Consider the following 14,959-nt stretch of genomic DNA (forward strand, 5'->3'; position numbering starts at 1 on the left):
AGGATAGACTTGACAAATTATTATTAGACACTTCTACTGTGCAAGATGGATTTCTTGAAGCTTCTGTGTAAAATCTATACTGCTCAAGTATTTTTCTGTCGGTGAGTATTCAAAAGATTGTAGTCAGATTACACGTTTATTGTCAATGAGGGTAACGTCAGAAGCTGTTTTTACACTGTTAGCATATTTGGCCACACTTCCGCTCCAGCCTTTGGGATAGTATTGATGCTTTAAAGGACAACAATATTTTCCTTACCATTGCAGTGAATCTTGTTTGTCACAATTTTCATCGTAGCTTATGCTGGAGTTTAGGCATCATCACTAGTTCATTTTGGATTCTGGACAAAACAATTTTCTAAGTTTGGAAGAAACAATGTGAAAACAAAGTTAGAAACTGGTTCTGTGACATCATTTAACTAGTCAAACAATAACTTAGTATTAAACTTTGGGTTATGATTCTCAAATGTTTGAGCCTCTGAATCAAAATGTAAATTTAATACAATATTGTCCCCGTTACTGCCTCTGCTTGTTTCCAAGCAAACTATGCCAGCTCAGGAGAAATTGTGCATTAAAAGAGCATTAATAAAAAAGTCATGGAATCTGAGTTCCCTGAAATATTGTGCAGAAATATTAAAATACTGAAGGTTTTGTAATCATCTTGACTACATTTTCTTTGAGATCCAGAAATTATTTTTTATTAGCTATTGATTAGTGTCAGCAATAATCTATATAAAATTTGTTGATCATGTCCAATATATTTTTGCATTGTGATACTCAGAAGGAATTCTTGTATTTGTTATTATTTCATCTGCTCTACAATAATAGGGGGTCAGTTAACTATAATCTGTATAATGCTGGATAATAACACGTTTGGCAAGTTATAAAATAAAATCAAAGATTGAAAATTCTTAAAATTCTGGGAACAACAACAGTTGATCATTTAAATTGAATTTTGTTGTAGGAGTTGCTCAGATACTTAACAGGCTGGATAGAAAAACATTTGATGATGCTGATCAAAGATTGTTTGAGGTGAGATTTTTATTTTTCCTAGACCATAATATTTGTAAATTGTAATCATGTTTGCTTTAAAAAAATGCAATATTTATCCTATTCTGTCGCAGGCAGTATGATTATCACTATAAGTCTAAGCACTGAACTCATTGTTGCATAAGGCTTTTGAAGTTTAGATATCAATTGCATAATGTCCCTTAATACTAATCTGTTTCACTTAACTGACTGGTTAAATGTATGATTGTTCACATTATGAGGCCTGTGAGAAGCAAAGTAACTACAACAATCACTGGTGCTGACTATATTCAGTACAGTACTTTTCTTATCAGAGGTCTGGGACTTAAAGAGAAATTCTGATATCAGTTAACTCATTCATGAATTGAACTATTTAAAGAATGACAATTAACTGAAATACTATATTATCCCAAAAGGTTTCTGGTGATTTTCATTTATTTTATTTTTTACATCATTAATATGTAACCAAATCACCAAACTCAAAAGAGGGAATAGAATCAGCATGACTTGAATGAGGACGGAACAGTAATTATTTTTAGTGCTTTGATAGTAGTGCTGCATGATTATACAGTGTATAACATCAACACTTTAAAATGTGTTGAACATAAGCAAACGTGTCAATTACGGGAAAAGATTCTTCCTGTGCCATGTGTAACAAAATCGTAAGCCAGTTATTTGAAATGGGTTTCTGATTATGTTGCATTTCATCTGCTGAGGAACCTTTTTCTGTCGTTCTACTACTAGAGTTCTTTGTATTGGTGCAGCAAAATTCTATTGGGATGAAAGAGTCTTTAAAGCCTGAAGGCTGACTGAGGCCCTTTACTCATATGAGTCATGCACATCAACATCTGTAAGGATTTTAAATGTGAACTCTCATTGCTGTTTATTATTCACACTATAGTATTCATACTACACCCAGAGGTACAGTGTTGCTGGTGATTTTGATGTGCAGTACAATGTAATCTTTCAACTGCTGGGCTTAGAAGATGATAGGGATAATTTTGCAAATTTGTACTTCTATAAGGCAAGCACTAGACTCAAAGAATACAAATATGGTTCTTGAAAACACATGACATCCAAAGAGATAACTACTTCTCTTCAATACTATTGACACTTGGTGGGAGATGTGCAGTACAGTTCCTGGAGAATGTAATACATTCCCTCTGTTCAGTGACTTATTTAGCATTTTGTGTAAACCTGTAACATATTTGATTATCAGGAATATCGATATGTACAGAATGTAGGAATTGTGCAGACAAAATTTTAGTGTAGTGACTAGTGAATTTTCACAGCAACTTCATTGCAGTGTTAATGTAAGCCTACTTGTGACACTAATATTTTTTTTAAATGGTACTTCTTTCATGTTTATTGAGATGAAGTATGTTGATTTTGGGGAATAGCAAATGCTTCTACTTTTTGGTGCGAATGTCAGTATTAAAATTTTCAGGTCAGCTGTAGCCTAGGCATAAAATTGAATACCATCAATTTTTTGCTCTTAGGCTGGGATGGAAATTCCCTCTAATTGTCAATGGGCATTTTTGCTGCCTGTCAAATTTTCCATCCTGTCAGGAAGAGAAAATCCCAGTCTTCGTCTGGCAAAGGGACATTATTATGCAATATTCTTGTTCATGCCGAAGAAATGCAATGGGCAATTTTGTTCTTGTACTTATTTGTCATGTCACAATCTGAACTCCATGAAGTTCCACAGGGTTCTCCTGATCTTGCACCAAACTTTACATAAAAACCTGCACAAACAGCACTTTTGCTTTGTCAACAGCATTTCCAACAATCTTTAGCCAAAGTTACAAAGGATTACTTGGGAGAATCTTTGTGGAACTTCCAGATGTATATGTTGCATATTATCATTTCTGCTGAATTATATATTGATTGTTTTTCCTGATAAAAAATTACCATGAAAAATTAATCAGGATATTGTCGACACGTAGTGGAACTAAAAATCTTAAAAGCTGACAAAGGTAGTCATAACTGTTTGCAATATTTTAGAAGGTGTTCTTGAGATCAGTTTTGTAAGTGAAAGGAATAAATTGTGCTTCATTTATAGTAGAGCAAATTTATCCAAACTGAAACAGTTTTCCCAAACCAACAGACTAAAATTAATGCACATTTCATGTGTTGCAGTGTGCTGGAATAGCAATTTGTCCAGATATTTTCTCCAATTGATGGTAGTTGCAGATAATGTCAGTACATTAGTCACAATCTGACAGGATCCGGACTCACTGTACTCTCTATGGTACCAGTGAAGTAGTGCATGTTACATTTTCTGGAATTTGAGCTGTTAATCAGAATCTGTACAAGCAATCAGTGGTTTGTTCACTCACAATCTGTGATGAAATATTTTACATGAGAAATTATCCATCTACCTAAATAAAATGACGAACATCTTCCTGAGTATATTTGTGAGGCATGTTTATATATTAAATATATGTGAACATATTAAAGGCCCAAAATAGTTGAAAGTTCTTTACCTGGTTGCAACTGTAAAGTTGTCTGTGATTTCTTATTATGGTGCTTTTGTATTTTTTTTTACTTGCTATAGGCCTTTGTCATTTTCTGTGGTCTTGGCATCAACAATACAATAATGTACAACCAAGTGAAGAAATCCTGGGCAAAGCAATCGGTGGCTCTTGATGTCAGTATTTTTTTTATATTTTACAATGCTTTAAACAAACATGGAAACCGTTGAGTGTGATGAATAAATAAAGGTTAAAATTATTTTATATAGTGTACTTGAAAAGACATTTTCAAAACTGTAGCTAGATTCTCTCGGAACAGCTACACCTGGAATGGAGCTCCTGCATCCCCATCCTCTGTCCCTGTTTGTGGTCTCAGACGTCAGGGGCAATATTTGTTTGCCTAGTACCACCACTCAGAATATGTTGATTCTCCAGGTTGGGAGAACACCACCAGCCATTACTTACATGTCCTGCAATGATACCAATCACAAACTGCATGTAAGCCAAACAGCTGGCAGCCTTGGAAGTCTGCAAAGCACCATGCAAGGTGGCTCTATTCTTCCCCCTAGCTCTTTGACAGAGTCTGACCACACTCTGCCGTTTACCCCACGCCCTAGCTTCAATGTGCCAACATTCTCACTTCCAGCGAGGTGCTTGATGACCAACAACAGCAAGTGTCACTATCTTTATCGGGCAGAAAATTGGGTGAAATAAAGTTTAAAATATTCAGACTGACATCATTGTGAATGCTGAATCTCTGTAAAGGATTAAAATCCATATGTGGTTGAGAAGTGAATTTGATGGAGAATGAATTCAGCTTGGATCACTTTACATTAATAAACATTGTTTGCATAGAAAAGATCCCATTCTGAGGAAACTACAGGGACTTGGTTCCTGCAAAAGTAAAGCATATCTTGGCAGCTGAATCTGTGCTAAAAATGTGACAGTTGCTAGTTCTAAGAAGGGGAATAATTGGGTCCTCACCATCAGTGTAAGCTGTATTCCCTGGAAACTAAATGACCACTTAGTATAAATTCCTTCTAACATTGGCCCTTTTACAATGGTGGAGGAAATTCTCATTAACTTTTTACTTTATTGCTCACATAGAAAGGGTGCTTACATGCACTGTATGGCCTGTGCATTATAAAGTGTCTGTACCTGGATCTTGGAGTACTTTAAGATAAATTAATGTAATTATTGCTCAGCAGCTCTAAGTATGGAATGTTGGACTCCAGCTGAGAAGGTCTAAATATTAAAATTGACTGATGTTTAACCTCAGAAATAGCCATTTTGGAGGTTTGGTATGAAACACATTCTAATGGCATGGCATTTCGTTTCAAGATATCATCAGTGCACATACAGACAGTGCCTGCTTTAACAATACTCAGCTGTAACCTTCCCCTCCACTTCTCTCTCCCCATTTTGTCCAACATCCAGTCTTGTCTGAGTTGCAATTTCCTCCATTAAACACTGGGATGACCAAGTCATTATTGTTTTCAGCACCCAACTCCAATGACCCTGCCTTCAATTCCACTCTTTCTCCAGTCCATCTCAGGTTCAATCAGATTGTTTGTGAACTGGACACTCTATTCAACCTCAAGCTGAACTTCCAACACAATATTTTCTCTGTTACAAAGGCTGCTTACTTCAATCTCCATAAGATCACTTATTACAACACTGCTCAGTCCATCCATTATCACAGCATGGGCCAAGGAATTCAGAAAGTAATTCTGCCTATCACAATGAAGGCCAGCTAACCACAAAGACCAGCACTTTAAACTTCTCCAAAGATTAACCACAGAAGCAATAGAGACAAGGTGTAAATCGATAAAAGCCGCCATTTGCATCCCTAACCCTAACCTCTCATTCAATTTCCAGCTGGAGACTGGAACATCCTAGAATCATACAGCATAAAAAAGCTTATCTTGCCAGCGTCAGCTCATTGAAAGATCTATCCAAGTCATCCATGTCCTTGTAAATTCAGACTTAACTATTCCAGTGCCGTCCTGGTCGACTGGCCTGCCATGCCCCATGAACTGTGAACTTCAGCTCATCCAAATCTGTGCTGCCTCTGCCCTTTCCCCAGTCTAACTCAGTAACATCTTCCAGCCCTAGAACTCCTCTGAACCTTTCACTTCTTTTACTCCAGCCTTTTGTGCATCCGTTGCCAGACGGTTGTTGGCTGTGCCTTCAGCTGTCTGAACTTTACAATCTAGAATTTCCTTCAAAGCCCCTTCACCTTCTGCTACTGCTTTAAAGCTCATCTCTCTGACCATCTGTCCTAAAATCTCCTCCTTTGACTCAGTATCTGTTTTATTTCTGGTTATGCCTCTGGGAAGCACCTTGGGCAGCTTTTCTCCGCTTTAATGATGTTGTATTAATCCAAGTTGTCCATGAAGAAAAAGAATCAGTAGAGAACGTCAAATCACACACTAATTCAGTGAATTTTCTCATAAGATAATGGGAGGTTTTATGTAAAATCAATGACAGCCTTTTCATAGGAAGAATCAAATTTCAGAAACACTGACAAATTATAAATCATTCCAGTAAGGAAGAAAGGTTTCTATTAAATGTATTATTATTAAATGTGCCTTTATTTATATTTTTAAGAAGTGTTTCACTGTTGCTGACCTCTAGTGGTAGCCTGTTCTCATTGCTTCTAGAGTCCTTTTCATTAACAATGGCAGGAATTCTCCAGCCATGTTAGTCTAAAAGCCAGAAATTCCTGCCCAACTGTCAATGGGGTTTCACATTGTCTGGAGCCCACCGGCTAAAATTCCAGTTGTGGGCGGGATGGGAGAATACCTGCCAATATGTTACTGATATTTTCTTATTGATATGATTCGGTTATGGACATATTAAAGCCGATGCTTATCAGAAAAATGAGCAATGTTTTGGAGTTGATTTTAATTTTCTCTTTCCCCATGATAAAATTAATTCTTCTGGATTTTCAGTAATCAGTCAGTGATCTATTGGAAAAACAAAGAAAGGAATTCTCCAAAAACATTTCTAAGCATTGTCCCTGGCGGGAAAAGCAGTGAGATTCCCACGGGTGGGTTGGTGCCATCCAGGTTGCAATCCACCCACACTTAAGACATTTCATTAGAGCTTGGGATGATTCCTGCCAGGAAACAGATGTGCAGCATGGCTGGTTCCTCTGAGACTGTAAGAGTGTCCTAATCAAAGAACAAAAACAGCCCAGGAAACAGGCCCTTTGGCCCAACGAGCCCGCGCCGCCATTTTAACATTACCAGTCCCCCCTCCACCCATGACCCTTATCTATGCTTATGGCATTCCACATTGAGGGAAAACTAGTTTAGGGACAATTTATTACCTCCAATCAGCCTAAGAGCACATCTTTGGGGTGTGGGAGGAAACCGGAGCACCTGGAGAAAACCCATGCAAGCACGGGGAGAATGCGCAAACTCCCACAGACACTGGCTCAAAGCCATGTGTCTGCACAGCAAACAGTGATAGTCACTGAGCTGTCGTGTTGCCCAGCATCTGGTCCAGTTTAAGCGTACACTAACGACATGAAGTACTAGGCTATTCTCGAACATCCAAGAGCAGCCCTTGTACGACCCATAGCGTGTATGCCCCTCGTTGGACAACGAGGCGGACCGACTTAAAACCTGTGAATTAAAAGAGAAAAGCAGTAGTATCATTCCACATCCTTATACATTACCAGGCTACTGAACCTTATTTAAAACAATCTCCTATATCCTTTCATCTCCAACCCACTCATGTGCCTGTCTAAGTAACTCTTAAACAACTCCAGCGTGCCTGCCTCCACCACCTTGCTTGGCAGTGCATTCCATACCCCCACTACTCTCTGTGTGAAAAACCTCCCTCTAACATTCGTGTTATACCTCTCCCCCCTCACCCTAAGCCTGTGGCCCCTCGTACCGTGCGTTTCTAACATAGGAAAAAGCTTACCACTGTTTACTGTATCTATACCCTTCATAATCTTATGTACCTCTATTAGATCTCCCCTCAGTTGCTGTCTTTCAAGGGAAAACAGCCCCAATATGCTTAATCTTTCCTCATAACCCAGTCCTTCCATACCAGGCAGCATCCTGGTAAACCTCCTCTGCACTCTGTCCAGGGTCTCCACGTCTTTCCGGTAGTAAGGCGACCAGAACTGGACGCAGTACTCCAAATGCGGCCTAACCAACATTCTATAAAACTGCAACGTTAGACTCCAGCTCTTATACTCTATACCCCTTCCTATGAAGGCTAACATACCATAAGCTTTCTTCACAGCCTTCTCCACTTGTACTGCCACCTTGTACTCCACTTGTGCACTTGCACCCCCAGATCCCGCTGCATTTCTATACTCTTTATAGGTCTTTATAACTCCCCCCTACATTATTTTGGCCAAAATGCATCACCTCACATTTATCAGGATTAAACTCCATTTGCCATATATCTGCCCAATATACCAGCCTATCTATATCCCGTTGTATTGCCAGACACTGCTCCTCACTGCCCGTCAATCCAGCCATCTTAGTGTCATCTGCAAATTTGCTGCTTACACCACTTACTCCCTGTTCCAAGTCATTTATATATACTACAAAAAGAAGAGGTCCCAGTACTGAGCCCTGCGGCACACCACTAGTGACAGACCACCAGCTAGAAAATGACCCTTCCACTACTATTCTCTGTCTCCTCTTAGCAAGCCAGTTCTCAACCCATCTAGATACCTGGCCTTGTATTCCATGAGCTTAATCTTTTCAACCAACCTACCATGAGGGACTTTGTCAAACGACTTACTGAAGTCCATATAGACAACATCAACGGCTCGTCCTTTGTCGACCGTTTTTGTCATCTCCTCAAAAAATTCTACCAGATTCGTAAGGCAAGACTTCCCCTTAACAAAGCCATGCTGCATACCCCTAATCAGATCGCAATGCTCTAAGTGCTCATACATCCTATCCTTAAGAGTCCTCTCCATCAACTTGCCTTCCACTGACGTCAAACTCACTGGCCTACAGTTACCAGGGTTATTCCTCCTACCCTTTTTAAACAACGGTAGCACGTTCGCTATCCTCTAGTCCTCTGGGACCTCATCTGTGTCCAAAGAAGAGACAACCCTACAGAACCACCCTCTACTCGCTGGTAAAGATCCCCCTCCCCCAATTTGCTGGCATTAAGCCGCACGCCCCCCCACCCCCCTCCCCCATCAGCACTACCAGTGCACATCCCTCCATTGAGTGAAACCCTGCTATGGGTTTGCCAACGGTTCCCCCCACCCCGACCCTCCATTATGGTTTCCCCCTCATGTCCTCCCTTTCAGGCCCTGCCCCTTGACAATGCCAGGGCCATGTCTCTGACCATCCAGGGGCTCCATTAGTCTCTAAACCCTCACATCTGGTTTTCATTTGTGGAGACCAGCAGTGATTTCCACAGGCTTCACGTTGCGTTGGTAGATGGATGAATTCCAGGAGCCGGGCGAATCCGACTGAAAACAGACCTTATTTAACTGAACTAATGTGGTTCATGCCCTTGCAGAGAAAATCTCAAAATGAATTCTCCCTGGTGCAAATCATGTTATGGCCTCTCTGGCAAGAGTCTCCAACCATAACGTGATTTGCACAAGCATGCAGGATGGCGGAGAATCCTCTCTGAAGTGTTTTTCCTTGACAGGCCCCACTTTATTTGAGATAAAAGAAGATAAAGAGAAGATTTTTCAAGCAACTATCTGGAATACACTGTCTGGAAGTGGTAGAAGCAGATTCCAGAATAACTTTCAGAAGGGAATTGATTAATAATTAAAAAGGAATAAAAAGATGTAGGGCAATGGGGAAAGTGCAGGAGAGTGTGACTAATTAGATAGATCTTTCAAAGAGCTTACACAGGCACAGTGATCCAAATGTTCTCCTTTTGTACTGTATGATTCTCATATATCCAGTCTCCAGCTGGAACATGAGTGGAAGGTTAGCAGAACTCCATTGAAATTATGCAGATGGCTGCCTTTATTAATTTTCACCACTTCTTTATTATTTCTATGGTCAATCTCTGGAGAAATTTGAGGTACTAGTCCTCGTCATTAGCTATCCTTTGTTGTAATAGGCAGACAGAAGCTTGATTGATTTTATGAATTCCGTGGGCCATATTTTCACTACTGAGCTCACGTTTGGAAATTTACCAATTTACACCCAATTTCCACTCCAGGGAGGAGGGGGCAGCATACAGTCAGGTCTGCTAATTGGGAAGCAAATCAAAGGTGTTCATTGGGCAGTTGAATACTGAGGCAGACTAATTATAAGGCCCACCTCAGTTCTCTAGGATTTCAGTCCCATTGTTTTTAAACTTATGCCCTCTAGCCCTCATGCCTCACACCTCCTCACTCCCCTTCTCCCCTCAATCCACTCCGCTTTCTCCCTGTTGCCCTCTATGCTTCCTTTCAGCCACTTCCATGTCACCTCATACCTCAATGCAATTTCCTTAGCCACTTGCCTTGTACCCACAATGAGCAGACTGGGGTCTTCCCATAGTGGGTACAAGGCAAAAGGTGAAGATGAAAACATAATTAAATTTAAAAAAAAGCTAATAGTGCTCCCATTCATACACATTTGATATTTAAATTAAAAACTCCCATTCATGAAACCTATTCAAAGACTTTAATTCCTCTCGTGTTCAATCCATTATAAAACAAACATTTCTATTCAGATCCTTTAATAGCCTCTTTAAACTCTGAATCAAAATGTAAATTTAACTGTTGGTATAGAAGAATCACCATTTTGTTTTTGTTTTACTGTGATGTGTTGCTGGGTAGGCCAGCGTTTATTGCCCATCCCCAGTTGCCTTTGAGAAGGTGATGGTGAGCTGCTGCCTTCTTGAATTGCTGCAATCCATGTGATATAGGCATTCCTAGAGTGCTGTTAGGGAGGGTGTTCCAGGATTTTGACCCTGCAACAGTGATTGAATAGCAATATGTTTCCAAGTCAGGATGGTATTGGCTTTGAGGGGAACTTCCAGATGGTGGTGTTCCCATGTATCTGCTGACCATGTCCTTCTAGATTATAGTGGTTGTGAGTTTGGAAGGCACTGTCTAAGGAGGTCTTACAGTGCATCTTGTAGAGGGTACACATTGCTGCTACTATAAATTTGTGATGGAAGGTGTGAATGTTTGTGGATGGGGTGCCAATCAAGTGGGCTGCTTTGTCCTGGATGGTGTCAAGATTCTTGAGTATTGTTGGAGTTGCACCCATCAGGCAGGTGGGGAGTATTCCATTACACTCCTGACTTGTGCCTTGTGGATGGTGGACAGGCTTTGAGGAGTCAGGAAGTGAGTCACTCAGGGTGATGGTTAGATACTTTCTTCTTTGAAATGTTCATTGCTTGGCACTTGTGTATATGAAAGTTTCTTGTCACTTGTCAGCCCAAGCCTGGATGTTGTCCAGATCTTGCTGTATTTAGATATTGTCTTCATAAGTGTCTCAGGAGTCGCAAATAGTGCCGAACGTTGTGCAGTCTTCAACAAGCATCCCCACTTCTGACCTTATGACAGAAGAAAGGTCATTGACAAAGCAGCTGAAGATAGTTTGGCCTGGGAAACTATCCTGAGGAACCCCAGCATTGATGTCCTCGAACCGAGTTGATTGATCGATCACCACACCCATCTTCATTTGTGGTAGGTATGACTCCAACCAGTAGAGGGTTTCCCTCCAATTCCCATTGACTCCAGTTATGTCGTGGTTACATGGATCAAGAGATGATTTCTAATTGAACTTTGCTGGTGTAAGGGAACTGGCATCAAAGCCAGTAATACAAGCAGCTGATAAGGTGTGTGTTAGGGAACTTAACAGCTATCCAGCTGCCACATACTCCCCCATCCCAGCTTTCTGTAAAGAAGAAACTGACAGTTTTATCTGACTCTTTCAAATACTAAATGTGCTCACAGCAGTTGTTTGGTTGTTTAAATATATTGACTCTGAATTAAGGTATTATTAAAATATACTGTGTAGAACTGATTTTTCAAAATAAGATTCAAATCAATAAAAAGCTATGTGCAAATAACCGTTTGTGACACTTGTGTTGAAACACTAAATTGTGTGGTCAGCGTGCAAAACATGTTTTAAAATTTCTATTTTCTGCTTTGGAATGCTGACAAGATGAATTTATCATTGACTTTTGTTTGGTGTGAACAGAATACCATAAAAAAATGCAGAATGAAGTGTATTTTAAAATGTGCACTTCCTGCTCATTTAAAAGAACATTGCCTTTATAGTAAAAAGAATTACATTTCTTTCACTTTGAAGAAAAAGGATCAATGGAAGATGATGAATTAAAAATTGTTATACATTGCACCCTTTTTTAAAACTCTCCTTAACCTTTCTCTTTGAACAAGCTTTGGGCCATCTTTCTTAATATCTCAGCATGTGGCTCAGTGTTACATTTTGTCTAAATATATTCTTGAGAAGCACTTTGGAGCATTTTACTTCATTAAAGGTGCTATATAAATGCAAGGTGTCATTTTTGGGTGGAAAACAATCTCTGCATTTGCTCAATTTTTTCAGATGTTCTATGAAGCCACCTAAATCAGGCATTAAGCTTCACACATGCTGTTGAGGGGCCAGGCACATGTTTTTAGGACCCCTTGAGAAAATTGCTATGTGATGAATGGAACAGGTGCCCATCCTGCTGCTTCTCAACATCCTACAGCAGCTGCCACTGAAGTGTTACTGTGCAGGAGTGCTCCTCAACTCCAAAGTGCTCATAGTGCCACCCCACCCCCTCAAACCTCCCTCACTACCCCCCCACACCTTCTAATATCCTCTCCCCAGCACCACACACCAGTTGCCTGCCGTCACAGGCACTTATCTTCAAGTTGCTGCTGATGAAATAAGTGGGCCACATTTGTTGCCTTCAAATGTGCAAGCTACATGTGGAGGTGGACAAGCACCAACAGCACACACCAATAATGTTAAGAAGGCCTGAAGCTCAATTTTTGGGTTGTCTGCTGTTTGGAGTGAGCACACTCTGCATGCCTGTGGTTTTGTACACAAGAATGGCCTGACCCAATTTCTGCCCCTATGTGACTCATCATGGTGTTAAATGGAAGTGATGTAGTTATATGTTTTGATTTCTTTTACCAAATGCAGTATATATTTTTAAATAAATTTCAGGATTATTTCTGTTTATTATTGCAGTTGCTGTCATACCATGCTACATGCTCAAAAGTAGAGGTCGATCGACTGAAGGTAAACTGCTCCAGTACAAATTCAATGAAAAACACATAGTACAATTGGAACTATGCTATCATTTGGCAGGCACCTCTAAAATCCTAGAAAACATGCATCTCTGAAATAAAACCTTTCTTTATAGAGATACTAAATCAATATATCTGTGCATGCTATTGGTGTTTTTTTTTACTCAACTGTGCTGAACTCTTGTTTAATAATAGATTGTCTTGGGAATTTCATTCACAAGATGTTTTATATATCAACATGCGTGACTGGGTTTATAAATTTGTAAACAGGTTGTTGATTATAAATCTAGAAGCGAGTGATTAAATGTAATGCATTCGCCTGCTGACTTTCTGCTGCCACATGAAAAATACTGAATACAAAAGAGTGGTCAGTGCAGATTATTTATTAAAGTAATAAAATCCGCTCACAGTGAAAAAAAGCAAATGGATGAATTTAAGGCCTGCTCTCCCCTATTACACAAAGAATTACTGCATATTACCTTCCTTGTGCATGCTGTTGCTATAATGTCTATTTTATGCTCTATAGTAAAATGTTAAGTATTGTGGGAAATAAATTACTATAATTACAATACTGATGAGTTATTGCAATTATTTTATCTACAGGTATTTCCCACAAACAAGTTGTATATATTAGGTGCAAATGTTTAGTTATTGCCGATGTCATTTGTGTGGAATATAGAAGTGCAAGAGTTGAATTATGTCTTTTAATGATACCATCAATTATGTTGGTAGTATTGTAGACACCATATTATGCACCCTTTCTAGGACCACAATTACCACCCCCCCTCACACCAGACACTTTTATAACACTGTTTCCTGGGATCATTTTAGCAATGTCTGGTATAATAAAGAGTTGTGACTTGCCGAGCGGGCAGTTTTATGTGAGTTCTCTATTTGTCATTTCAGCCATATTCAAATATATGTATGAGTAATCCTCTAACTTTGCACTCCCCGCAGGGAGTCCTTCCCACAGGGGAGCAGGACATTTGTGATTATTGAGTTAGTGTTTCCAATTTGCATCCAATGGGCAATGCTTCCTGTCAGGGGCACAAATCAGAAAGTTATCCTTCATTCCACTTTCCATTTCACTTTATACAGACTCTTTCTCATTTATTAGAGCATCCCCCACTTTCCTTATCTGTATCCTTCCTTTCTGTGGATGGATCACTTGGTCTGAGGCCAGGCTGAGCTAACAATATATGTACTGTTCATGGACTTACACTGGAAGAAACACAAGTGAGTGACACTACCCATTCCTCTGAATCTCTCATGCACGTTTTCTTACCTTTCATGGAGATCCAAGCTGATGTTGGACTAAGATCTTCATGCCTGGTGGACAGTTTTGCCATTATAATGCAGAATGGCTAGACCCTGTTATGTAAGCTTCTGTGTTTTCTACCTTAAGTAGTGATTATGCTGTTCAAGACACAGGAGATTTGTGCTGGGAATTTCCACATTCTAGGCATTGGGCTCAAACTGAAGCCAGATTGATAGGCATGGAGGTAATTTTTACTTTGGATAAAACTTTAAAGTGAGTGATATTTAATATTGAATCATCTGTATAGTATATCTCTCTCCCTTTTTTCATTTCTTCAATTCAAGGAAATTGAATATTAGGGAAAGGACCCCAGTGGAAGTGGTGGATTTGAGCTCCTCTCCCAAAGATGAACAACAGAATGTCGGGAGCAGCTAAATTTGAAAAAATAAATGGGCACTCATACAGTCCATGAGAATGTGCGTATTTGCAGTTTGTCCCCAGCACTTTTGGGGTCAGATTAGTACTTGCTCTGCCTCGACTATCTCTTTACCCTGTAATCACTCTCCATCCAGGAACTCTCTCGCTGATAGTCTCTCTCCCCTGCACTCATGTTTCCTAATGTGGGTATGCCGGCGTTGGACTGGCGTAAACACAGTAAAAAGTCTGACAACACCAGGTTTTAGTCCAACCTATTTATTTGATAATATATTATCAAAGAAATAGGTTGGACTAAAACCTGGTGTTGTCAGACTTTTTACTCATGTTTCCTAGCCATCTCTTTCCCTGTGGTGTCTGTCAGCCATCATTTCTCTTAGAGTCATAGAGGTTTAATGCACAGCAACAGGCCCTTTGGCCTAACTTGCCCATGCTGCCCTTTTTTTTTAAACCCCTAAGCTAATCCCAATTGCCCGCATTTGGCTCATATCCCTCTATACCCATCTTACCCATGTAACAATCTAAATGCTTTTTAAAAGACAAAATTGTACC

At 39.8% G+C, this 14,959-nt stretch overlaps 1 protein-coding gene across 1 annotated transcript in view; it reads left to right on the forward strand.

Moving 5' to 3' along the window:
• pde11al (phosphodiesterase 11a, like) overlaps positions 1 to 14,959 on the forward strand; it is a 270,592-nt gene that overhangs the window by 161,610 nt on the left and 94,023 nt on the right. Inside the window, exons 9-11 of the mRNA XM_080216102.1 lie at positions 962 to 1,029; positions 3,584 to 3,676; positions 12,656 to 12,706. Coding sequence (XP_080072228.1) covers positions 962 to 1,029; positions 3,584 to 3,676; positions 12,656 to 12,706 — 212 coding nt within the window. The remainder of the gene's footprint in view (positions 1 to 961; positions 1,030 to 3,583; positions 3,677 to 12,655; positions 12,707 to 14,959) is intronic.

Source organism: Carcharhinus amblyrhynchos, chromosome 2 (genome assembly GCF_965287045.1).
Source record: "Carcharhinus amblyrhynchos chromosome 2, sCarAmb.v2.hapA, whole genome shotgun sequence".
In the NCBI taxonomy this organism is placed as follows: Eukaryota; Metazoa; Chordata; class Chondrichthyes; order Carcharhiniformes; family Carcharhinidae; genus Carcharhinus; species Carcharhinus amblyrhynchos.